Raw genomic sequence first — 26,605 nt, forward strand, 5'->3', positions numbered from 1 at the left:
GAAATGACAAACCCACTGAGCAAGTCCCCCGATTAAATACAAACATTCGTCCTCCTCTCCGAAGAAATAAAGACCCTTTTATTTTGTCTAACTTTTCCGCCTTATTTATTTCCCGAAATGGGATCGGATGGCATTACTGTCTTTTGCGCAGTCTCGAATCTAGTTCCCTTCTTCACGGAGATTCTCTCTTAGTTTGAAGAGGAAGATGTTGCATCGAGCTCACGCGTTTTGGGGTTGCCTTAGTAAGGCTTCGTTGTCAGCCAGTGTCTGCTGAGTTTGTAAAAATTAGTCAGAGTTTTGAGATTTTTGGAACAAATAACTGATTTATATCAATTTAATGTGAAATTCTTCAAATAGAGATTTTTTTACAACTGATTTATATTAAATTATTTGGAATAGTTTGTTAATGTTTTGACAATAAAGCATGAACTGAAAATTGTCATTCATAAAAATAATACTTGATTTAGTTTAATGTCCAGAAGACTAGCAACTCACCAAAGACTGAAGATCTAAAGTGGCGAGGCACTAGTAGTCTGTCTTCAACTCTTTTTCCAACGCTTGAATGGAATGAATCCACGTTTTCGTGTTTTTCATTGTAGATACATTAGGTATTTTTCGGAAGCAGGCAAGATGAAAAATGAGCAATTGCCTTCCCCGAGAATCGAACCACGGACCTCTGGAATACCAGCCCATCGTTCAGAACCATTACACCACAAAAGCGGGAGAAATACCTTATATCATCATGAATAACATGAATATGATATAAAATTAGCAAAGCAACAAACTTGTATTTGGCGTAGACTTAGTCAAGATCTCAATCCATTTCGAGGGCAAATAGGTACAGGTCTCCCTTCATCGTGAGCAAAGAAATTTACAAGACTGGAAAGCAGCTCCAACTCCCTCTATATGCCGCGATTAGCTTACATTTTGTAAGTTGTGCTCCGGTTGTCGTAAAGTAGTGCCACAGAAGGAAAGTAGACAAATACAGAAAGTCAAGTAGACTGAATACAGAACAGTGAGCACAGGAGGACATAACGGTAGATGGGCAAGGGTCATGACGATTATCACGTGTACGTTAGAAGATTATCGGGTTGGTTGAGCAGCTTTTAGGATGTTTTGCTGAAAATTACTAACTAATACAGATATAAATTTAAAAATGCACCTTTAGTACATATTAGATATTACAGGAACATGTCATCAAAATAACAGGGAAGCAGCGGGCGTAAAGGTCATATTTATACCCTACGGCAGTAAAGCGAACGAAAAGATAGCGCCATCTGACAGTAAAAATAGTAACGAAACTGAAAAAAAAAAATTAAGTGAATAGAATTTTAAAACATTAGGAAGAACTAGATTAGACTTAAAGTTGTTAACTAAAAAGCTAAATCTTCGTGAATGTAAAAAGCTTCAATAAAATTCAATTTACCAATTGGAGAAGCTTTGCGGTCCCAAAGTTAAAAATTATGATTAAATTTCCAACTATGATAAGATATATATAAGGGCTATTTCGACTAGACAATCATCTGTTAAAGCAACTGTTTCCTTAGACAGAAAACTATTTCGTGTTTTGCCTCAACTGAGTAACAATTAGGTGTCCAGAAAATTAATGCAGAATGTTTCTGCGAAATTTTAAAAGCAAATCTAAGAGCAAGCAAATCTACTAGTATTTTTGAGCAGAAGTTAGGATACAGTACTGCAGACATGAAACTTAATTGTTCCCGATTAATGAAACACATTTCTTCGCTGTAGTTCTGGGATAATTTTCTTTTTTAAGTTTACGAAACATTACTTCTGTTTATTTGCCTTTTAAATCCCGGACAATTATTTATTGAAACGATGAGAAACGGATGGATTTAACTGTTAATAATGTACGCATCCTCCGCTTGCGAAGAATTGTACCAACAAAATTAAATAATCTTAAGAAGTAATAAGTAAACAAAATAAAATTAACTTTATTTAAATAGAATCGAATAACTGAAAAATAAGCAGTAAAATATAATAAAATAAATCCCATAATTTTAATTTATGATTCCCCCCGCCTCTGCAAAGGCGCTTATAATTTCCAGATCTCAAAACTGCTAAAAGGTTTTACTAACCGTATGTTATAAAGGTAAACTGTCTAACATTTATTTGTAAAAGAAAAGAATAAATTATTAATGATTCAAACCCGTAATCCAGCCATCATTGTGAAACTGAAATTAATCAGAATGTACTTTTTATGCTGTTCGTAGATCTGAAGCAGCTACTTTCGTGAGAAATACTAAGTCTCAAGCGAAAATCATTTCAATTTAGAGAGCTTTCCAGAATGTCCATAATTTGCTGTTGAAGCTTACCATACTTTTCCCACTTTCTCAAAGAATCTGATCTACATATCTGGGATCGATTTGCAGCCCGAAATGGCAGTCCCGAGCTTGGTGTGTTTCTTGGAAAGCGATCCCAGCTGAACCAATAGGGCCAGTTATTAGAGAAACAGCCGCACACGACTGTCCCTTGTTTAAAGTGGTGACAGAGATGAATGGGATATTGAGAGCAAGAGTTCCTTTCAGGAAAAGAGCGGATTGGAAATTTGCTTTGCTTAAGCTCGCTTAATGAGGTTTTCGAAGGAGGGGGTATTAATGTCAACACGGGTATTATTGACTCCCAAAGTGTCGCAAAGGAGACGGAGCTTTTATAAAATTGTTGCGTGGTGTTGCTAGAGGACGCGGTCGACCTTTTGCTCGGTTCTGTTTAATGAGAAGATGTCTTTTTTCAGGAAATTGGCCGGAAATCGAATTAAGTCCAAAATAAAGGCGAATGTAATTTTTATAAAATGGTATATTTCCTACTGACAGTATTAATAAAATGGATTGAAATGAGCAAAAAACAAAAAAAACTTAGGCAGAAAATTTTAAATACTGTATATTCTGATGTGTAACACGCACCTATAATTTCGAAATATATTTATTAATTTTAGGTATATTCGCCGTATCACGCGCACGCTTTTCTTAACGAAGAAGCTTGAAAGACCTTGAAAGACATATATGAGATGCTCTTATCTTTTGAAGTCATTCATTCGAAAATTCTTCTCAGGCGTTCGAACGATATATATCTTACCATAGTTGGTATACTGAATTGATTAGTAATGACAAGGGGTATAATACATATGCGGGAGAAATGCTTGAGGGAGTAAATAATTTTTCGAAGAGGGTGGGTTTTACTCAATGCAGATGTGTGCACAAGAATGTTATTCTAGAATTTCGGGAAAAGGAGGACATAATTTATTGTAAGAATGCCCTTCCGACCCGAATGAATTCGCGGAATTAGGAGTCAGATGTTTCTTTTCCTGTAGTCATTTGAAGCCGGATTTGGAAAAGAACATCGGATGTTTACTAAATAAATTGCATTTGCTTAGTTGAAATAGAGTTGATCAAGCGTTCCGTATAGTAGTAAATATGGCTTCCGCTGAACGAAAGAACATAGTGCTGGTTTCAAATGCAGAGTCATTCAATTTGCGAAGTAAAGACAAGCAAGGATGTTTGGTGCAGCAAGGATGTTTGGTGTCGGTAAAAGATGGAATGCATGATGATAATTTATGGATTAGAGAGTAACGATGATGGGAAGATGAAATAGAATTCGATGAAGTTATAACGGAAGACGAACTTTACAAACTTTTCGCGTTATCCGATAGTGAACATTAAGTTCATAAGGTATGTTTTTTCTTTTAGATAAACATTTAAGTACATGTAAAAATTGCATGCTGATTGTTTTTCCTTATTTTTAATCTATTAAAATTAAAATTTCCGACGTATAACGTGCATCCGTAAATTTTGATGTCATTTTTTTTGTGTGTTTAAATTATGCGTTATACGCTGGAATGTACGGTAATTCCTTTTAATTCACAAATGGGTATTATTAAGATCCAATTCTGAAGTCTTGAGTTATTTCTTTCGAAACTGAAGATAAGTATGGTTTAGCCTCTATTTATTTGTACATACGATTTCATATGTTTGAAATTAAATTACAACAATTATTTCGAATAAAATCAATGCATCATTTAAGTCATAAGAAATTTCTTTGAGTGTTAGCAACAATCATCTGGGATGGACCACGTTCACATCTACAGCTTGAGTTCTTATAACCAAAATTCGAGATATTAATTTATTTAAATGGCAAGCTTTGGTGTTTTCAGTTAAATGATAATAGTAAAAATTCATCCAAGATAAACGATTTATAAGCCCTTATCATATATAGCCACTCTAGCGAACAAACCATTTCATACAAGCCTTTCCCCAGGGGAAAAAAAAAAAAAAAAAAAAAAAAAAAAAAATTAAAAAAAATTCTGTTTTAAAAAATTACAAGTTGCATAATTTTCCAGAATTATAGGCGACTACGTAAGTCCTGACAGCTTTTACAGAAAATTCTACATCTATAGGATTTCGCCTTGGCTACCTATCACAGAATAAGCAGGATTTTGCAAATTAATTCAGTTTTCTTTTTTTTTGGGGGGGGGCATTCAGGGCTTCGAAATGAAATTTGTGTGAATTTAAAATTATCACGAAAATTGCTTACTATTCGCGAGTTTTCATTCATTAGTTAAATCACATGAGCATTCTGTTGCAAACTTGGCCATGTAAGTGATATTCTTATCAAAATATATAAATATGTTTAAAATAAGAGTTTTTATACAATTTTCTGAAAGAGATATCATTACTTTTTTACTTCTATAGGTACAATCATTACTTTTTTACTTCTATAGAAACAACAAAAGAAGGTCCTTTTAGAAATGTGTCGTTTTATTTAGCTAACCCTGAAAATATAGCATAATGAATTAGAATAATTGTGAATTTAATGAAATTCGCGCTGAAAGTATTGTCATACTTTCATATCATCACCAGTAATATGTGGATCATTAAAATATTAATATTTTGTAGCAAACAGCTGTAATACTGTAGCTCCGTGGTTTAGGCTGCAGATACTGTAAATCGTAAATTACTCATAGCACTATAAGATACAAAAAATATTGACGGTAGACTCTCCCTTTAGTTTGAAGAATCGCTGGTGTTTAATGGGTAGGATTACAAATGGACGTGGTGCGGATGTTATAGAAGAAATAAAGTAAACAAAAGAATTTACACGCACATATAATATTATTTTATTTTTTATTTATTAGACTTATTCATTCAAAAATGACATTATGTAAAATTGATAGATGATATGAGAAATAAGATACATAATTTAAGATATCTGCAGTTATATTCCTAGTTAAAACTATAAATGAATTGTCAAGTGTACTTAGGTAGTTACTAGTCACCCTATTGAGATTAAAATGATGTTTCTTAAAATAAAATGTCTTTTCATTTCATTTGAAGTCTACATTGAAATGTTCCATCATAATAATAGAAAAATCTGTATCTAGAGTAAACGTTTCATCGATCAATAAAGTAGTCTCAGAATATTTTATCACTGCACTAAACAAGAACATCTCCAAATCTCTCGAATTAATAATTGGATGAATATATACGAATACTAGAATAAATCTTGACTGTCGGTTAACAATTAAATCAACTATACAAATATCGCCTGCTTTTGAATCTGGTATTCTCTTACGCTGCATAACAGTAAATTCTATTGGTATAAAATCTATAACACTCGTCAAATTTCCATAAAACGCAATACCACTAGCTTGGCAAGCTAAAATGAAATATAGCGCACACCACTCGAACACACTGTCTACCAGACGACCTTGACATGGAGTTCTGACTTCACCATACTTTCGCTATTTTTGACGCTTTACTAGTCGTTATAACATTTGTCCGATTTTTAAAACTTTGTGTGTGTGTGTTTGCTAATGTGCTCTTTCATCTATGTAATGATGTATTTAGAGCGATTGTAACATTTGTAGTTTCGAAGATATAATTCGCTCCCACCTCAAATAGCGTCTTAATTTTTGCTTTCCCATCAAGCTATTATGAAGGACCGTAATCCTGCGTTAAAATTTAAGGAAAATAAAAAATACACGCGAAAACTAGTAGAAATCCTATATGCATGAGTGAAGAAAAAGTTTAACTTTATTACGAATTTTATGCAGTAGTTTCAACGTGTTTCGAACGTGTCTTTGCGGTAAAAGTAATAATACTTTCTAATTACCATATTAATTTACATTCAAACAACGGAAAAATTTTGCTGTGGAATCAATCATTCAACCTATAGCAATCATTGAATTGTTGATAGCGTCTATCTGATTAAAATAGAATCAAGTTCTTTGCAAGTTATTAAACTTGTTCTGATGCCAATTATTTAAATCACTGCGTATTATAACAACAGTGAATCTAAGCCTGGTGATAAGAAGATTATAAAAGTTAATATTTACAACTAAAGCCTGTTAAAAAATATTACCTCAAACATAAAAAAATAAAAAAATAAATAAATAAATAAATAAATAAATAAATATTAGAAACGTACTTGTAGTTTTATTAGATTATAAGCCTTTATAGAGGATGCACCTTTATTAGGTTATAAAATTTTCTGCTACATTGTATTATGCATTTGAATAATTTATTATAATCTTAGTTTTAAAACTGATTTAAATCATTGCAGGATATTTGAAGGTATTTTGTTAAACTGCTCAATTTTATGTGTTTTTAATCCTGTGGGGCTAATTTCATATTCAGGGCTTTGATTCTAAATGCTCAAATGGTGAGTTACAATAAGGATGAATATATAACATGCGCAGACATGTTATTTAAAGCTATGTAATAAATAGGCAAAATGAATAGAAAGATAAATTTAGAATAACGATTCGATGACGAAAAAAAGTTGGAATGTTCATATAATTTTATTAGGATATAAGCTTTTATACAGAAAATTATTTAATTTATAAAACAAATATTTGATGTGGACACTACATGACTTCCTTGTACGGCCTTTTAAATTATACACATTTTTCCTGAACTTAATTTAAACGTATTTCCTCAAATTTTATTAGAGATATACTGCTCATTCAATCAATTCAGTTCTTGCTTCCTGGCAAGGCAAAAATATATAAAAACTCAAAACATCTTCAATAAAAATTTTAAAATACAGAAAAACCAATTTCTGTGCCAAAAGTAAGCAATTCGGCCAGCGTGCAGGAAGACAAAATGATCGGTGCAAAAAAATTAAAATTAACTTTTGGTCCCACTAGGCAGAAAAGACTGAAATTAGTGCACCAACTGACTTAATTCACTATTCTACTAAGAATTGGGCATACAAAGAATGTAAGTAAAGGGCAGCTTCGTTAGGCTTAGCGTGACAACTTTTAAATTGTTGATAATTATCTTCAACTATAGCATGTACATTAGGCATAAAAACCTTAACAGAAACGTAAGAAGAATATAATTTAATCACTTTTAGAGCAAAAAATGCGGACTTTGCCACCATATAAGCATAAAAAAACACTGAGCTCACCAAATCAGGTAACAGAGGGGGAATATGTAGAGATATGTATATTTACGTATATATATGTTTGGTGATGCAGATTGCAACTAAAAAGCGAGATGCACAACTAAATGTTATAGCCAGTCCCATACACAACATTTCAACTTTCTACGGCTACTCGTTTTTTAGCTATGCGAGATACATACGTCCGTAAGTATGTACGTATGTCTGTACGTCACGGAAAAAATGTCTTCCACTTTAAATCCACTTTAAATCCGTTTTACAATCCGTTTTGGAAAAAAAGAGTCCTTCATTCTGTCTGTACGTATAGATGTCACGCAAAAATATCGTTCAAATGGGTGCAAGAGACCCGAAAGTTTTCGCGAGTACAATACTTCCTTTACTTCGTATAAGAAGGTAAAAAAGTATTCCCATAAAATTGAGTATAACAGGAAAATATCTATATTGTTCAATCTGAAACATTAAAATCGTGTAAGCTAATGCTGAAAGAATTATATTCCCTTGTTTTTAAAATTAGTTTTCCTAAAGGAAACAATATTTTAAAGGCTGATTTAAGTGAATCAGACGATAGTGTCACTAAAGTTTTTTAATACATCGTGCATCACTGATAACAATAGCCGGCAGTCTGTTGATTTACTGAAACCACCTGAAGAAACAAAGAAAAGCCCATTAACGCCCGGATTGAGCCACCTGTTAAAAGCCCGGCTTCAATTGAAAAGCAAATAAAAAAATCATTTACACTTCCGATTGCATTTAATGACTTATTATGTGCCTTTTCTACTATAATTTCTTGCGATAAATGTTTCATTTTGCGGTGTCGCGTGTTATAGCACAGTTGAAAATAAAATCACTTTGGTAGAGTGTTATAGTTCATGGAACACACTACCACCAGGCTAAGTGAGGCAATTAAACCAAAACATACCTCTCTCGCGCGTTGTCGCAAAGTGACTATTGTGTGCTTATTTCTTTACGCCGTGCATGTCGTGTTTGCTGTACAGCTGCAAGTAATGCATGAGTAATTAAAGGTTTTGCCCCGTTTTTAGACGTTGTGCAATTCGCGGTAAATATCTATTTTGTGGGTATTTAGCGGTGGGATTTATAATTTTATTTCAGTTATTCTTTCATCTATTGATTCTATACCTGAAAAAAGAAAATGAAATCAATAAATTCGGGCTGATTATTTGTAGCGGGAAAAGAGGGGTATTTGATAAAAATATCCCTCTTTTCCCCGCGGCACACAGAAAAGTGTTTTATTAGTATTAGCCCAAAAGGGACGTTAGTCCCGAATGGGATATTAATCTCGAAACGGTATTTTACGTTGAATCACTATAAACGGTGTATCACTTTTCAAATTGTTGGCCAACAAATATTATCGCTCATTAGTGTGTGCAAAGAAATTAAATAATGAAGAATCTGTATGAATGTATGCAAATTTTTCGCAGTGAAAAAAACAACGCAACCTAGAGCCATCCAATTTTGAATAACGTAGCTCTCTTCCCGAACATGGGCACCTGGAAACCCGAAATTTGAATTTCGAATTTGTTTTATTATCTATTTGAAATTCTGTAAAACTTTAACTAACAAACTCAAAAATTTGAAAACGAGCAGTGGCAACAGTGCACGAAATAAAAAAATCACCCAGTGCGTAAGACTGTCTATCGGAGATTCTAAAGATACGCTGTTTTTAAATATTTCGTGATTTTGTTATTGTTGTCGAATTTTATGTGGCGTAAGCACCAAGATTGGTTTGATTTACTTTATTATGGCAAAGCACATTAGGACTATCTGCCTAAAGGGAAGGATGCCTTCGCGGAGGACTTTCTAAGAGAAACTGACTCGTATACACGTTGAGAAAAGTCACAAAAATACCCATGCAGCCAGCTCTTTGCCGAGATTAAAACCTAGGGCTGAACTACCAGTGTTCAGCGATTTTATAGTAAGAAAACTGAGCATTGATATGATGAAGTGGGAAACGACTGAAAAATGTATGGCAACACTTAACGCTGCATCCGGAATTCCAAGTGTGTTCGGCTGTGCTGCTTTTAAAATCTTTGTAATGTTGCTATTGAATTGCATATGTTGTAACGGCTAAACAAATGATGCTTAATAACAAAGCTAAAAAGACAAAAAAAAGGGGGGGTAGGAGTGAGTGTAACAGCAGACTGATAGACCACGAGCGCAGCGAAAGCGTAAAAAAACTGCTTCCGGACGACCGTTAAAATCTGGAAAACCTTTCAGATTTTTTTTTTTTTATTATTATTATTCTAGGAGTTTATATAGTCACGTCACATATTCATTCCTATTATTCCTAACCCCTTCGAGGACTGATATTTTTCAACTTCGTTCACACTTTTAAATTTATCAACCTATAATTTCTTTTTTCTTGGATTGGTGACATAGAAACCCTTTTTGCATACTTTTAACCGACTGTTTTTATTATCCGTCAACTATTAAAAATCCGGTGGACACACTCAAAGATCATAAAGAATATATTTAAGTGCATACAAAAACAATATTTATCGTATTATTGCTATAGAGTTTCGATTTATTCTAATTATAAGAAATGGTCTTGCAACTGTAGTTATAACTTAGTTATGTAATGAAAAAGCACGATCTAGATCGGCGCGCAGAGAATGACGAATGCAAGCATGTGCTAATGTTGTGACAATTCTTCTGTTTTTTTCTTATTATTACTTTTAATTCATGTAAATAAACCATAATTTAGTAATAAATCGATGTTTATTAGTAATTTTTTCTACACGTTGTGTCCACATAAATATTATTCTTTTATTCTACTTAAAAATAACCAGACTCAGGGAGTTTATATATGACCAGTTTTATTCAAATTTAACTTTGATTTTTTTAGTCGTAGAATTAATACTTTGCATTCGAGAGTTGACTCTCGGTCACCACTCGTGGTAAAAAGTGGCCTTTGCTAAAAAACATTTGATAAGAAGGAGAATATGTGTGTGTGTGTGTGTGATTATGGCAAAGCCTCGAGGGCTATCTGTCTAAGGGGAGGGATGCCTTCGTGGAGGACTTTCTAAGGGAAACTGGCTCGTATACACGTTACACATGGGGAAAACCACGAAAACGCCCATGCAGCCAAACCGTTCGCGGAATTCGAACCTCAGACCGAACTACCAGTGTTCAGCGACTTTACCTCTCGGCTGCTGGTGGGTCCGACGGTGTTTGGAATAACGTTGTAGAGATATTAGGATTTTTGGAAGCCGAAGAGATGAAAAATTAGCAAACGCCTTTGCCGGGAATCGAACCACGGACCTCTGGAATACCGAACCAGCGTGCACAACCACTACACCACGCAGGCACGCTAAGAAGGAGGGAGAAATACCTTATATACTCCCCCCTTTTAAAGGGCGACTGGGGTTTTTAGGGAACGCAATCGTCAAATCCTGGCTGTGGAGAGTCATCATCCACAACCCTTTTAGTTCGAGCGTCACTGTACAGATATTATAATTTTTGGAAGCCGGAGAGATGAAAAATTAGCAAACGCCTTTGCCGGGAATCGAACCAGGGACCTCTGGAATACCGGCCCAGCGTGCAGAACCACTAAACCACGAAGGCACGCTAAGAAGATGGGAGAAATACCTTATAACGTTAACCCCTTTGCTTACATGAAGTTTAATTTCTTCCTTCTTCAGAATAGTACAGATCGTCGATGTCGAAACGCCGTCAGTCTTCGCCAATTCCGTTACACTTACACCACGCTTATGATTTGTTTCTCAATTTCAATGACCATGGCTTCCCCCCCCCTTTTTTTTTCCAGCACTATGTGAGGCAACAATCTTCTTAGGAGGCATCGTGAAATAATTATTTTCACGTTAAATGGAATAAACAATTAACTCACAAGCGCACAAACACGTAGACCAAAGAACACTGAATGATCTCACGAGGGAATTTCCCAAGTCCCCACGCATACCAACGGCCTGTTTCTGTGCTCGTTACTCGAGTCAATGCTCGTGTTTAGAGACATTTTTTCGCTCATACTTTCCTCTTATTTCGAATTTCTCGTACATAGAGGTACTCGTATCTCGAGTTTCCACTGTATACGTCTTCGACGCTAGACAGTCGCGGCAACAGGAATATTGTTTTCAAAGTTAAAGAGTCCGGTAAGCATGGCATCGATGAAGAAATCATTTCAAGTGTAGCTGAATTCGATTTTTCGTTGATGAAGAACGAAATTACGTTTGTTCATAGACTACTTTACGACAGAGAGAAGGAAAGCAGTGATGAAGATAGCGATGAAGTAAGAGGTGTAAAGAAGGTAAAAAATCAATCAGTGTAATAGACAGTGACTATGAAAGCGACATTGATTACGCAGAAGAGACAGAAAATTCAGAATTGATAACGTTCACAGAATCCGAAGAAATACCTGAAAGAATACCGTTTGTATCCGGCAAAAGAGTGGCAGAACTGCAAATATCTTCAAATATAAAAAATCTGTTAGATTTCTTTAAAAACTGCGTGAAATAATTTTAAGTTGGCTGTAAGAAATCCACTAAATATGTGGAAAATCGTCTCGAGTTGATGATTCGCCAGAGAGAAAAAGACCTCGAGTGAAAAGGGTTAAATGTGTAACTCTAAAAGCTGTTTCTTGTTATCAAATGATATTATCTTGTGATAGTCGTGAGAGTAGTTTTAATTACCTATGTATTCTTTCATGCGTCACGATGACGGATTGAAGCATAATGTAAGTTCTATTATATAAATAATCCAGAATTTTTCTCTGTGTCAATAACTATACATGAATTAACATTTCTTAGTTTTTCTACAGTGACGCTGTTTTGTTAAGTAAAAAATATTTAACAACATAAAAGTAATTTAATAACTGAGACTGCTTCCTACAAACGCTCAAACAATATCTAGTGCAAAGGAATAGTTATCAAACTTAATGCATAAATATGACACCAACATATAAGGCATTTTCTGCCTCCTTCCTGGTGTAACGGTAGCACTCTCGGCACGTATTCGAGAGGTCCAGATTCGAGTCCCGGCGAGGGCATTGCTCATTTTTCACGCCAATCTAGAAACTCTACAGTGGCACCCGAACTAAAAAAAATGATGGTGGTGGATGATGATTCTTCGCCACCAGGATTTGGTGATTGGGTCCCCTAATCACCAGTCGCCCTTTAAAAGAGGGAGTATATAAGGTATTTTCTCTCTCCTCTCCGTATGCCTTTGTGTTGTAACGGTAGCACATTTGAAAAGTCCAGGTTCGAGTCCCGCTGAGAGCATTGGTCATTTTTTACTTGTTAAAGAAATACATTGAAATAAATCCTTTTAGATTATTATTAATAATATTTCATTCAAAATAATTATCTGTAAGCTTAGAGTAACCATATTAAATTTAGTAATTATACAGTTTGTAGTGTTAAGAACATTTAAATGCAATAAAATATATTATGTTATATTTCCATGTATACAAGGCAAACAAAGTTTATGAAATTGAGTTCTATACTTTCAACATCTTGTTATTCACCGTTTTTTGCATATCGCTTTGTTTAAAAAAGTAACGTAAATAATAAAAAAAGGTATTTTAACTCCCACACGCGTTGTTTGTTTCCTCACACATACACCTGCATTGTCTATTACGTACCTAATTTTCCGTGAAATTACTCTTATCACTTAGAAAAGCTTTGGACTCTATCATTCCCCGTCATTTATTGATGGATATTTATTTATCTTGTATCTTGATGTTTTAGTGGTTGCAACCGCTGCTTAAAATCTAAACGTTTTTCGTGACTCACCTGGTAGTTTGTAATTTTCTTGCGGGTAGTCAACAATACATGCTAATAATTATACGTGTGTAGTGGAAATTATGGAACAGCTACTTTTACAACTGGTGTCGAATAAGATGAAGTGTGGGTGTTTCGTTGTGTTAAACGGATGTTGATCTCACTGCGGTTAACAGTTAAATGAATAGATTTCCGTTGCCCATAACCCCAGAGCTGAATATGCTGATTATTTTACTCCTGTTTATCATACTTGTATTATTTGTGCTAAAATTGCTATTAAATAATATTCCTACTTAGAGACTGAAAATTTTAGTTGCATATCGAGCTCTGAAAGTATAATAATTTATGCATTTAAAGAGCACGTAAATACAGAAATCGGTATCTTAAATTTTAATCTTTTTAACGTGTTAATTTTTATTTTTTATTCCTTTCTTCTTTAAGGGGTGTTGGAACCCAAAAATCTTCAAAAAATGGTGATTTCGGATTTTTTGCCTTTCAAATTCTCTGTACTTTTATCTTTCTAAAAATGCCATTCTTTAATCTCTATGAAAATTAGAACTGTAAAAAATCTAGTTTTAATGTGTCATCGAATGGATAATTTTTACATAAAAACACGTTTTTCTCCAAACGTGATTTTTTTTTTTTTTTTTTTTATACTCGATGTATTTTTTTTTCAGGAACTACGGCACACAGGTATCTAAAATTTTTATGGTTTATTTATTAGGTTTCCTAATATTTCCTGAAATGAGCATTTTGTGATAAACTAAGAAAAAAAAATTATTTTTTTGTGTGAGAAATGTGCTAAATTTTACATCGAAAATGGCCAATTTCACATTGTCGGTATAGGGGTTGCTGATACCCCTTAAAGATATTCCATATTGTGTTTTGCATTACCCCCTCCATTCCCCCCTCATATGTAAGCTAGCTCAGTACTTCAGCTCAGAAATCAATCAGAGTTTCGGTTGGCAATATGGAAAGCCTCAACTTTCTTAATTTACAGAACCCCCTTTTTTATATACTTTTAGATTTTTATAAGACTTCTTTATAAAGTTTGTCGTGCTTCTAAGTATATATAAAAACAAAAAGTTATAAGCAAAAATAATATAAACTTCAATTATTAATTAGTGTCAGTCTAAATGGGACTCATATTTAAGAAGCGAGATTTATGACATAATCTTTAAAATGAACACCGGATAAAGATAAATTTTCTCCAGGATAATGATGGGTTTGTTTTAATGAACATTTAAATTTTGCCACAGTGTTCTGCATTTTTTTCACTAATAGATGTTTACGATTGTCTTTTTAAATTTTAAAAAAATTTTTGCTTGTTTACAAATGTAACATATTAAACATTCAGCTTTTACATGTCTTCAGTCTACAGCAAATGCCACTTAATGTGATCGTCGTGAATGTTATCATTGTTATCGAACTGCAGAAGTTCCACCAATTTGTTGACGGAAGCATGGAAATACTTTACTTATTGTGATCAGCAAATCAGCTTATGTTATCAAAATATTATAGAATGCCTTTTTTGAACTGAAGTAATATCGCAAAATAAAAGATAAATCCCCAAATAAGGTGCAAATATAGCAAAGAAATCGCCAAATGACAAAACTATGTCACCAAGTAACGGATGAAGTCGCTAAGCATCTTAATTTTGATTTAAGGCAACGTTAAAAAAGTCTTGAACATAGTCTCAGAAACTTGAATAACGTACTAACAAAATTTACGAAAGCAGCGTAACATAAAATGGATGAAAATTTACATTTAGATTTATAAACATAACAAAAAATTTTAAATAGAACATTACGAGTCGACTATAAAAGTTACAGAGTTTGACGTTCTTTGGTAGCATATGCTGGTATCAAACTCCTAACAGACGCACAAGCGAATTATCTCTATGTCTGGATAGAAGGTTTAACAAACCTTATTAAATCTGAGCTGTGAACATAAATGCAGGCTTAACAGGATCGCTAACCACTTGTGGCGATGTTACTTAAAAACAACAGTCAAATTCAATATTAAAAATTTAGTAGAGAACGACCACACAATTTATTTAACGCGAAGTTAGCTCAAAAACTTCTCACCAGCGTATCAATTTAACTGTCGGCAACTATAATGTAAAACCGAATAACAATCTTATCTGAGCTAGCGAAACCAAGTAACGTGACCTCGAGAGTCAGAAACACGCTCTGTCTTACAATCCAACAACCTCTTTTAAGAACCTTAAATTAATTTGAATTTTTGTAGGGTTTTGGTTTCGTTTGGTTTGTTTGATTTTGGCAAGACGCTCTAGTGCTGTCTGCCTAAATGGAGGAATGTCTTCGTGGAGGACTTTTTAAGGAAAACTTCTCGTATACACTTTACACATGCGGAAATACCACGGAAACGCCATGCACCCAGCCCGTTCACCAGGTTTCGAACCCGAACCGAACTACCAGTATTCAGCGGCTTTACTTCTCAGCCAATGGTGGGCCGTATTCTGGTAGCGAAATGGAAAGGAGAAGCGACAGTAAAGATCTAAGTCATAATAACTGGTTAAATTAACATAAAGAAACATTATAAAGATTTTTATTATAAATGCAGAGCATCAGTTAAACATTTTGTGAAAAAAATTATTGATAAATGATAGAGACTTTAAGCATAAGAGCTTCTGCCCTCTCGGCATCTTCTTGAAACTGGGGCAAAGTATCTTAATTTAGTGCACTTGTTGCTATCTGTTATCAATAAAGTTCCCAGGAAATTAATGAATTCTAAAAACTCACCAACTCGTTTCCTTGGAAATGTAGATATATATCATCATTTCTATAAATCACAATAAAACTGCTGTCCCCAAATCCGGTAAATTTATATGCAAATACATAAATTGTGAGCAAGAACAAAGGCAAGGAAACGCAAATGCTTAAAGATACAAACTTAATGTGATGTGGCCACGCGGCAGAAATACCTGCCAGGTTAATGAGAAAAACATGCTTCGGTCGCTAAATTATTGCTTTCAAGTTATCGTACATTGGTTTGCGACATTGAAAACACGCTGCAAAATTCAATTAGTAAAAGAGTTTTATTGCTGGAGTCAACAGGAAGTCATTGCACATGACGAATGACTCAATGAGTGGCAGATAACCGCGGGGTTTGATGGGATCGCAATCATGCATTTTGTATGCGTGTGCTAGCGAGTTGGTTTGAGAAAACACGACATGTGGCCAGAATGGACTTTTTTGCGGGACTTTTCTCTAATAAAACCAGCACGAGACTTTTCTCATTTAATGATGATTGGGGGCTAAAGAGCACCTTGATGCCTTCTTTAAATTGTATCTAAATATCAGTGCTTTAGGAAGCTATTAAATATCGAATTTCCTTCAAATAGCTCATAAAACTTTAGAAAACTAACAGTCGTTTTGGCTTACATAATTCGCGTTTATATATATATGTTAAAAGTAGACTAAAAATATATATTTAGTAACACTACATTTTAAGTGAAAAAGCAGCTTGAATAATGGTTAAAAACAAGAAATAAATTCAAATCTACTTTCTAAACCCCCCCCCTTTTTTTTTTTTTTTTTTTTTTTTGAATCATGCAAGACTGAAAAGTAGTCTGGTATAAACTTGGGTAAAAGTAAAGAATCGTACAAAATTTTATAAACATTTTAAAAATAATAACGAAACAAATTGATCTGAGAACGCCCCTTCAGAGGAATGGCCTCTGCCGGTTCCATTTATTTTCGCTACCAAACACAATTCCAAGGACGATTCGCTAATTTGCGAGTGGTTTAAAAAAAGTATTTTGAAATTAATATTCTTTTCAAAAAAAATGTAGAAACAAGTTGAAAACAATATAAAATAAACAAACTATACATCGAATATGTGATAATTTAGGAATGTTTATTGCTTAGATAGATACTGAAGCATACATATGTAGATGACTCATAATATAGAATACACTTGGAAGTCGTGGCAGAAGTTAAATATTCGTTTTATATTTATTGGCATATGTGGCCACAATTATCTTGGCACACTAATCGTTATCTCTCTAAAACATATTATATACAATTTTGTTATGCTTCATTATGTTCAATGGACGAAATCTTCATTCAGAATTAGAGTGAAATAGTTTTGAATTCAGGATTAATTGAGAGTGAATTAATTTTAGTTTCAAGGCAGTCTGATGAGATAATTAATAGTGCTTTAAAATTATTATTGGCTATTTGAGTTTTAGTTCGATTTTCATCACCAGCGTTAGTAGTCACGTGATACGTACTAAACTGGAAATGACGAAATCCAGGAAAACTTATTAAAAGCCAGTATTATTTTTAGAATAGAGAGCGGAAACACCGAATTCAAATGAAGAATTGGGGGCTATTACTAATTTAAGTTACACTTTTGATTTACATATTTTTATCGTATATATATTTATATTATTTTATCTTTAATCTTTCATACTTTACAAATTTCAACTTTCCAAAATTATAAAAAACACAGGTTACAAAGCACAAATTATGGCAAATGATTTGAAAAAAATATAACATACTTGAAGTAAATATAATTTATTTATCTTTAATTTAAAAAATTACTGTCTACACAAAAAATTATTAATTCGCAATTAAAAGTAAGGGAAAATTAATAATATCATTCAGGTTTTTGTTTTCCATTAACATTCTAATATTAAAACTCATATTTATTTTTAAAATAAAAAATTAAATTTGAAGTTACTACTTATTTAAAAATAACTTCCTAAAAGGAAACTTACTTTTTGATACCTTTCCTAACTCCCTGAAACACTCAGTACATTCAGTTGATGAATTATCTCATATGTTTTAACTTTTAAAAAAGAATTTAAGCCGAAGTAATATTAATAGTAAATAGCAATTTCTATTTTTGCTTAGAATAGAATAAGAATAGAAGCTTTCGAATCCCAAAGAAAACGGATCGACTGCTCGGGTTCTTTTCGTATTTTTCCCATATGTTTTCAAAATCAAGTAGAGTCAATAGCTCTTAGAAAGTCTTCCACGAAAAAATATCATCTCACAGGCAAATCGCTGTGGCGTGATTTGCCTTAAGGCAGGATAGTTTCCGCATCCATAGAAAATAATCCCTGCCTTTTACCCGCTCTTAGTGTCTTAAAGCAGGGCTCTTATTAATAAATAGATATGTAAGCTAGTAAAATCTCATCTAAGGAGGGCTTGTTACTTTAGAACACCTATCATGCACTTTAGAACAGTGGTCTCAAACTCAAATTCGATGCGGGTCCCATGCAAGATCTGAAAACAATTTAAGAGCCAGAATTTTTTTTCATTTCTCTCCGCCCCTTTTTTTTTCAGCAAAGTAAAAAAAAAAAATTACCCCCAAAAATGAAAAATATTTAAAATAAATATTTTACTTCTCTCATTAAATATTTATTAAAACATAGCATAAACAGCAATAATATAAAAATATCATAAAGAGGAAAAATCAAATTTATATTTGTTTTGTTTGAAGTCGAAAGTTTGGCACATTTTTATTGATTTTAAACATTTTTATTTTAAACATTTTCATTGATTACGCTTTAATTCACATGTAATTGAAGTATATTCATAGTTAAATATTAAATCATTAGATTGACATTTCTTTAAAATAATTCTAACATGTTTCATTAATCATTAAATAATTTACTTTAATTTAAACTAAAACAAATTATGAAAACTTTCTAAGTTTTCAGAGAAACGTTTTCAAAGGAAAAAACTTGAGAATAAATAATGACTAGTTACATTCTCTTATTTTTTAAAATTTTTTGACGCATGAATAAAACTATGATGTAAATTTGTTTTTAAACAATTATAAACTTCTTTATTTCTTGATAGCGTTTCGATTCTGACAAACTTTATAGCACTGGAGACAAATAGCTTCAAGCACGGATTTTAGATGCTCATCTGTGAACCAGGTCCTTTTTTTTTTCCATTTTTAGCTGTGAAAATAAGCTGTTTGCGTAGCAATGTGTTCCTAAACAAAGCGATTACTCTTGGTGCAAAATTTCATAACCCAGCTCATACATGTTTTGACAAGTTCGAATAAAATTCGATGTAAATTGATTATCTCCATTTATAGATTTTCTGGTGCATCATTCATGTTCGTTTATAACTGAAGTGAAACTAATATAAATTCTAAATAAATAAAATCTTTGCAAAACCATATTTGAAACAAATGCATAATTGAAATCTCTTCGCAGGCCGCATAAAATTGGTTCTTTGGCCTCATGTCGCCCTCGGGCCATTTTAGAACATCGCAAGGATTATATTAGCTAGTCTTTATTCACACTGGTCCGAATATACACCATTCTTCTGATTTCTGTTATGTTTGAGAAACATGTTTCCTTAAAATTAATAAGTCACCATATCAGTTACAAACGTGACCTTGCAGCTTTTATGTTCACTATAAATATGATAGTGTGCATTTGTAAGTTTGTTTTCGTGTTATTTTCATTTCGCTACTTTGTATGTATAATCATAGAAACGCTGTGTAAAATTTGGTCTCAAATTTATTGGAACATTTTATTTTGAGTTATTTAATATATATTATTGCTGATTTGTGTTCATATAACACTTAATCTTCCTCATTTGCCATCAGTTTATTATTCATTTCGCTGCTGTTATATATTTCTATTTAATTTTCGGAGAATGATAATTTTAGCCAATTTATTTAACCAATATTTAGTATAAAATTTCTATGCATATATCGAAAAATTTCCATAGACGACATACTTCATTTCCTGAGACATTCAGTTTATCATTAAAAAAAATTAAAAATCTGATAAGTTTTTAACGAACGCGCGAAAGAGTTTGTTAAGGTTTTTTATGCTCTCGCTAAGCTCGCAGTCTATTAGTCTGCTGTTTTCATTCCTGCTAACACATTTTCTTCGCATTCACGCCATATACAATTCAACAGCAAAATCACAAAAATTTCAAAAGCATCATAGCAGTATACGTTTTATACGTTTAGAATTCCAGATGCAACGTTAAATATTGACATATATTTTTCTGTGTTTTTCTCAGTTCATCATGCCAATGCTTAGTTTTCTTAATAAGATGGCTTTACAAAACTTTTTTTTGTCTCTTTATTAACGTGTTGTGTATTTTTTTATTTATTAAATATCATTTTCTTGGCTCTTACGGCACATAAAATTCGATTCAACAGCAAAATCAGAAAACATTAAAAAGCAGCATTATCTTCAGAATTTCCCATAGACACTCTCGTATGCTGGAAATGAAAGTGTTTTACTCCTTTCACTGTTGCCACTGCTCGCTTTCAAATCCTTGAGTTTGTTAATTAAAATATTCATTCACTATTTACGAAATATGAAATAGGTAATAATATAAACTGGAAATTCAAAATTTGAGCTTTTATTTGCGCATGTTCGGGTGGAAGACTACCTTATTTAAAATTAATGGCTCTAGGTACCGCTGCTTTTTTCACAATATGAGGACCATACAATATATACATACATATAGATTCTTCATTGTTTAATTTCTTTAATGATAATGCAGGACGAGAGTATAATGGGAGCAACAATTTGAAAATGATTCGCCCTTTATAGTGGAAATTTTTATAGTGGAAAATCCCGTTTCGAGACAAACGGCCATTCGGATAGCGCCATTTTGGCTAACGTCTTTTTTTGGCCTAATAAAGTTTTACTTAAAATATAGCTTCTTAACTAATCTGGACAGAAAGCTTCTAAGAATCAAATTCTCGGAAGTTATACATAGGGCGACATACAAATATCAAAATCGAAAGGTTTAATGGTTTCCTATACTGAAACGTTTTTCAATTTGTGCACGGCCATACATAATTTAAGCAAAAAATAACATTTACGTGCTTATATATTCATTCCTAGAGTCATTTCACCAGCTCGATGACCGGTCCCCTTTTGTGCTTTTTTATTTTTGATTCTGTCTACGTTTAATCAGCAGAGAATCGGAAAAACGGAACGAAATGCTAATGAATTTGTGTGACAAATGAGGACTTTCTGCAGCAAACGTCACGATGATACATTCAGTACTGCGATTAGTGCACAGAAGTCACGTGATGACTGCAGTCACGAAATACGTAAAGTGAGACGCACTAATTCCTAGTTAGCAAAGTCGCTAACCTTGAAGTTCTCCTAATTTCAGTTTCATATCTCTACGTCTGATCTTTGTGCTCTGGAAATTAAAAGATTTTACACCATTTTTAACTTGAATTTATTAATCAAAGGAGATTCATTCGTCAGATTGCAGTAACGTAAAATGCAGAAATATAATGGTTAAAAACAAATGATATTCATAATAGGAAAAAAAAATTCTGTAATTATTTTTTTAAAATTTTTTCCTCCCTTGAAATTAAATTAGAAATCATTGAATTTCATTAAGAATCGAAGAAGAAATAAAATAATCTGATGATTTAATAAACCTTGTCAATGAGTCAAATTATGAGTTCTTTTTGTAGTGTATACCGTAGCTCGTATACAAGCGCCACCAGAAATGGATAGAAGATAACCTTTTCTGGTGTCTTGACCTTTCATAATTAACAAAAATATTTAAAATCCCGTCATTTACTTTAAGGGGAGAAAACACTAAACAGAATATAAATTGTAACGTGTAATACTCCTATAGAGTTTATTTTAAAATTTTTCACTTTTAAAGGAAGTAAATAATTAAACTCAACAACAGCTAAAATTCCAGCAGTTAAAATTTTCCAACATTTGCTGATGTTTATAATCCTTAAAAAAATAAATAAAATAAAATAAAATAAAAATAAATATCAGATATTCATACAAAAAGCATATCTGGAGTACAAAAAACATATCATATATACAACAGATAAATGTACAAAAACATATCAGATATTCATAACCAGACATGACGGATAAACATTATTTCGTTACCGATATTTGTTTTATATATTTCGTTACAAAGCAGTTTATATTTTCTTACATCTGCTATCAAAATACTTACAAACAATTATATGTTTCATGTATCAAAAATAACTATTACTTTTTAGTAAAGAATTTTGATTGCTAATTTTTATTTATTTTTGGTCAGTATTTAAAAGGATTAAAAAACCAGAAGGTTCTGTTAGAGCTTCGACAAAATAGAATACAAAGTATAGAAGTACATGAATGAAGAAAATATAGTGTTTGGTCCAAAAAATCTTTGGAAACATTGAGGTTCAATATTTTTATTATTAATAAATTTGCTACACTGTTTTAACTTGGCTAAATAACAGGAAATGTATTCACTACAGAATTTTTCTCAGGCGGGAATTTGTCACGGATTACTTACTGCAAGTTCACGGGTTATTGTCTGAGAAGCAATGTGCAAAAGTGTTGCAAACGTTGCATAAATCGTTCGGTTATCAGGTGTTGCCAGTTCACGTGGAACATACTTCTCATTTAAAGTCCCCTTAAAAAAAAAAAAAAAAAAAAAAAAAGAAAGAAAGAAAGAAAAAAACTTTTGCTACATTTTACTTTTGATGTTATGAATAGTAATCCTTCAAATACCTACATACAGGTTAATAAAATAACTAAATATTAATTATGATTATTCGATTATCTCTGAATATGTGTTAAATAGCCATTTTAAACTCTGTGCGCTTGTCTTTTCTGCCCCAGAGTGGTAAATGAGCTCCCATATTTAATAACTTCTGAAAGGTGTGAAAACATGTTTAGTTCTTTTGATTCTTCCGTCATAGACATATTGACAGAATATTTTTCATAAGATTTATTCAAGGTATATTAAATAGTTAAATAAATCAACCCATTTGCCTACCTTCAACGGTATGTAATTACAGGTTGTCTCATGTTTAATTGGTGTTTTTCGCGTTAATTTTCTACCCACTTGCAAACTTAAAGGTGATACTCAATGATGATATTACAACACCTGTGAATTAACATTATCATAAATCGCGCATTAATTAGAATATAACTAGAAATAAGTACTGTGTGATTTTGAATGTAACTGAACATATAAATGAGAATTATATCTTGAAGAAAGAAAGGGACAACGCAGGAGTTAATTACTAGCATTTAAATTTTTACCCTAATATATCGCTTGGTTTTTCGTCATACCCTATAAATTTTGATTTAATGTAAGAAAAATTTTGTATCTATTTTAAATGACAGTATCTGAAAGAATTTTATACTAAGAATATAATTTGTGATTAATAAAATGAACGATTTTTTCTCAATCAAGTTTTGGCAAGAGCTATGCTGTTATCCTCTTAATTTATGCTTGCCCTTTTAGAGATATTAGGTATTTTTGAAGCAGGAGTACATAAAAAATAAGCAGTGCCATCGCCGGGACTTGAACCCGGATTTCTCGATTACGCGAGGAGTTTGCTAACCGTAAGTGCTAATGCAGAAAGAAGGTGCTTTCCAGTGGCGATATATAAAAATTTCGCAACGCAATTAACTTACAGATTTCTATAATTACTAGCACAAGCAGAGGTCTTATAGATGTCTGTTGTGCTTGAATAATGAATAAAATATTCTTCAGCAACCTAATGTTAGATGTCATTGCTTTGGCTGGGAATGAAGCCTGAAACTTACTCCGCATTAGTGCTCTTATGAAACTAAGTTATCCAGAATCATTCAGTAACCTTAGCTTTTATTTAACTATAAGATTCGCATAATTTGAGTTAGACTAATTAATTAATGAGACCATGAGTTGACCAAGTAAGTGTACTTAGGTCCACAGCTGAAGATCCCTCACCGGACTTCCATTATAAAAGTTTACCAGCGACTGTATTGATAACACTGAACAATCGGGTTCAAATCCGGATGAATGAGTTGTTTTTCTCTGCTTTTTCAGATATGTAACAAAGACGAGCCAGATTTCCTTAAAAAATAGGTTCATCAAGTAGGTCCACAAATGAAGGTCCCTCATAGAACTTATAAAAGTTAACCATTATAAAAGTTCACCAGCGACTGAGTGGATATCACTGACCACTCAGATTCTGATCAGGATGAACGAGCTGTTTTCTCCAGTTTCCTATATATGTAACACGAATACGGGAATACGGTTCAGTTAATTCTATAGCTTCTTTAGAAAGTCATTCATCCCTTCCTTTCCACAGATTGCCAAATGTGCTCTGCCATTATACATAATAAACCCAAAATCCAAATTCCATTATAGGAGTATAATGTGTGTGTGTGTGTATTTAATTATGGCAAAGCACACTAGGGCTATCTGCCTAAGGGGAGGGATGCCTTCGTGGAGGACTTTTTAAGGGAAACTGGCTCGTATACACGTTACACATGGGGAAAACCACGAAAACACCCATGCAGCCAGTCCGTTCGCGGGATTCGAACCTCGGACCGAACTACCAGTGTTCAGCGACGTTACCGCTCGGCCGCTGGTGGGCTCATTATAGGTGTATAATTTAAACTGTTTTTGAATGAAGGGGAAACCATGAGTACTGTTTTCATTCAAATAACTATTAATTAACTATCGATTCTATTTTCATAAGCATTGAATACATAATAATATAATAATACTGTTTCCCAGTTTTAAATAAATAGCATTAAAATGATAAAATAATCGTCATCTAAGTTCTGTTTGATTTTTCTAGGCGACAGAGTAGACAAGTCACATCTCCTGACCAACGGTTACAGCCATCATGTAGCTGCAGCGCAGGCCGCTGTAGCCGCAGCGACGGGTGCTGGCCCACCCCACCTCAACCCTCTACCCTTCATGGCCCTAAACCATGCGGCGGCAGCAGCAGCCCACCACAACTCCATGCTGTCCGGTACTTTACCCTTGGCGGCGACAGGGGGCCATCCGGGTGCTGCTCAGGGGCTCAATTCGTCCTCACATGGTCACCTCAACTCATCCTCGTCGTCGGGTAGGGGACCTGAATCTTCTTCTGTCATCAAGGAAAGAACCTCACATGCCAATGACGTCATCAACTCCACAAGGTGATTTATTTTTCTGATTTAATAATAAATAACACACACACCCAAAAAAAAAAAAAAAAAAAAAAAAAAAAAAAAAAAAAAAATTGGTTATGGAACTGCTATCTTTTCATTGTTTATGATTTAACTTACTTGTTATTCCGAGTAAATTAAATGAAATGTGCAGATGCAGCCTTAACCAGCTTATGCAGATAGAAAATCAATCTTCCACGAGAGAAAATAACATTTTTTGAGATAACACAACAACCCTAATTAGGAACTTTTCGCTAACATGCCTAGACTATTAAGTTTAATGCAATTTCTACAGCTGAATTTAGAAATGGTCTTAATTTATAACCTTGTCAAACAATCCTAAATGATTAGCTCTTTCCTCGTCGTTAGCTTCGAATACGTTACATCAGTATTCTTTACGATAGATTTAGGCTACTTTTACGTGTGAATTTTCTCAGAACTCTTATCACTCGTTAAAATCTCAGCTCTTTATATCCGTTAAAACTGATAATAAAATCTTTTATAAAATGACATTATTTAGATTATATTTTTCGCTTTGATATAAAACCGAATTATTGTTTAAATTAATAAATGGCTATAGGAGAATTTATAAGAATTAAAAGAAAGTATTTTTTATTTAAAATAGAATATTTTAATTTTTAATCTTATGCTTTCATTATAATCCATACACTAACTTAAACACGCATAAATTTTAAATTGCTATGTTTTTTTACTTTTAATTTTCTTATCATCTTTCACTAAAGATAACCTAAAAATTTCATTTTGTTCATGATTTTTAAGTATTTATTAAAGCTTATCAACTGATAATTCAAAAGTTCAAGTAAAGTACGATTAAAATTTAAAACTTCCAAAATTTTAGTAATTTTTTTCAAAAATTTTTTTAATTTACTAAATTTTGAAAAAAATATGTAATACATTTTATTATTAAAGGAATAATGATCCCAAACTTCTACTTGATTAATATTTTGTGTGACTGCATTAATTAATACAGCAGTGTGCATGCAAAATGTGTGTAAACATATGTAAAACATACTTCGTTTTTTATATTGTGTATGAAATAGACTTCAAAATTTCTCTCTCTCTCTTAACCTTTCATTTTCATTTATATCAGATTGAGGAAAATAATATAGATTTGTAATTACAAAAATTATTAGAATTATTATTATTAAATTACTAAAACAATGCTTCAAGAATGAAATTAGGAAAATCTGCGAGAAAATTAATAGTATTATAGCTTAAACACATGCGTATTTGGGAGGGGAAAAAAAAAAAAAAAAAAAAAAAAAAAACCACGAAATTGGCTGACGGAGGACTCAAAAACCCCATAGATAATAATTTAATTCCTATCCTATAGGATCCTGTCAACATCAGTAATTAATATCTAACGAATTTCATCGCAAAATGGAAAAAAAGGAACGAGAAATGCTTTGCACAATGATTTTGTAGTTTAATGGCATCTACAATGCTTATATTTTTATTAGCTTCTCAGTTTCCTGATGAT

The 26,605-nt window shown here is 32.8% G+C and overlaps 1 protein-coding gene across 5 annotated transcripts in view; it reads left to right on the forward strand.

Annotated features, from left to right (window-relative positions):
* Nucleotides 1-26,605, forward strand: part of LOC118185347 (dachshund homolog 1-like) — a 429,013-nt gene that overhangs the window by 244,936 nt on the left and 157,472 nt on the right. For all 5 annotated transcript variants that reach the window (XM_085826065.1, XM_085826060.1, XM_085826069.1 and 2 more), the window contains exon 3: nt 24,750-25,095. In XM_085826065.1, the coding sequence (XP_085682191.1) occupies nt 24,750-25,095 (346 nt within the window). The remainder of the gene's footprint in view (nt 1-24,749; nt 25,096-26,605) is intronic.

The sequence above is a fragment of the Stegodyphus dumicola genome, chromosome 1 (assembly GCF_044657685.1).
Source record: "Stegodyphus dumicola isolate Sdum_Otavi_A_Nest chromosome 1, ASM4465768v1".
NCBI lineage: Eukaryota > Metazoa > Arthropoda > Arachnida > Araneae > Eresidae > Stegodyphus > Stegodyphus dumicola.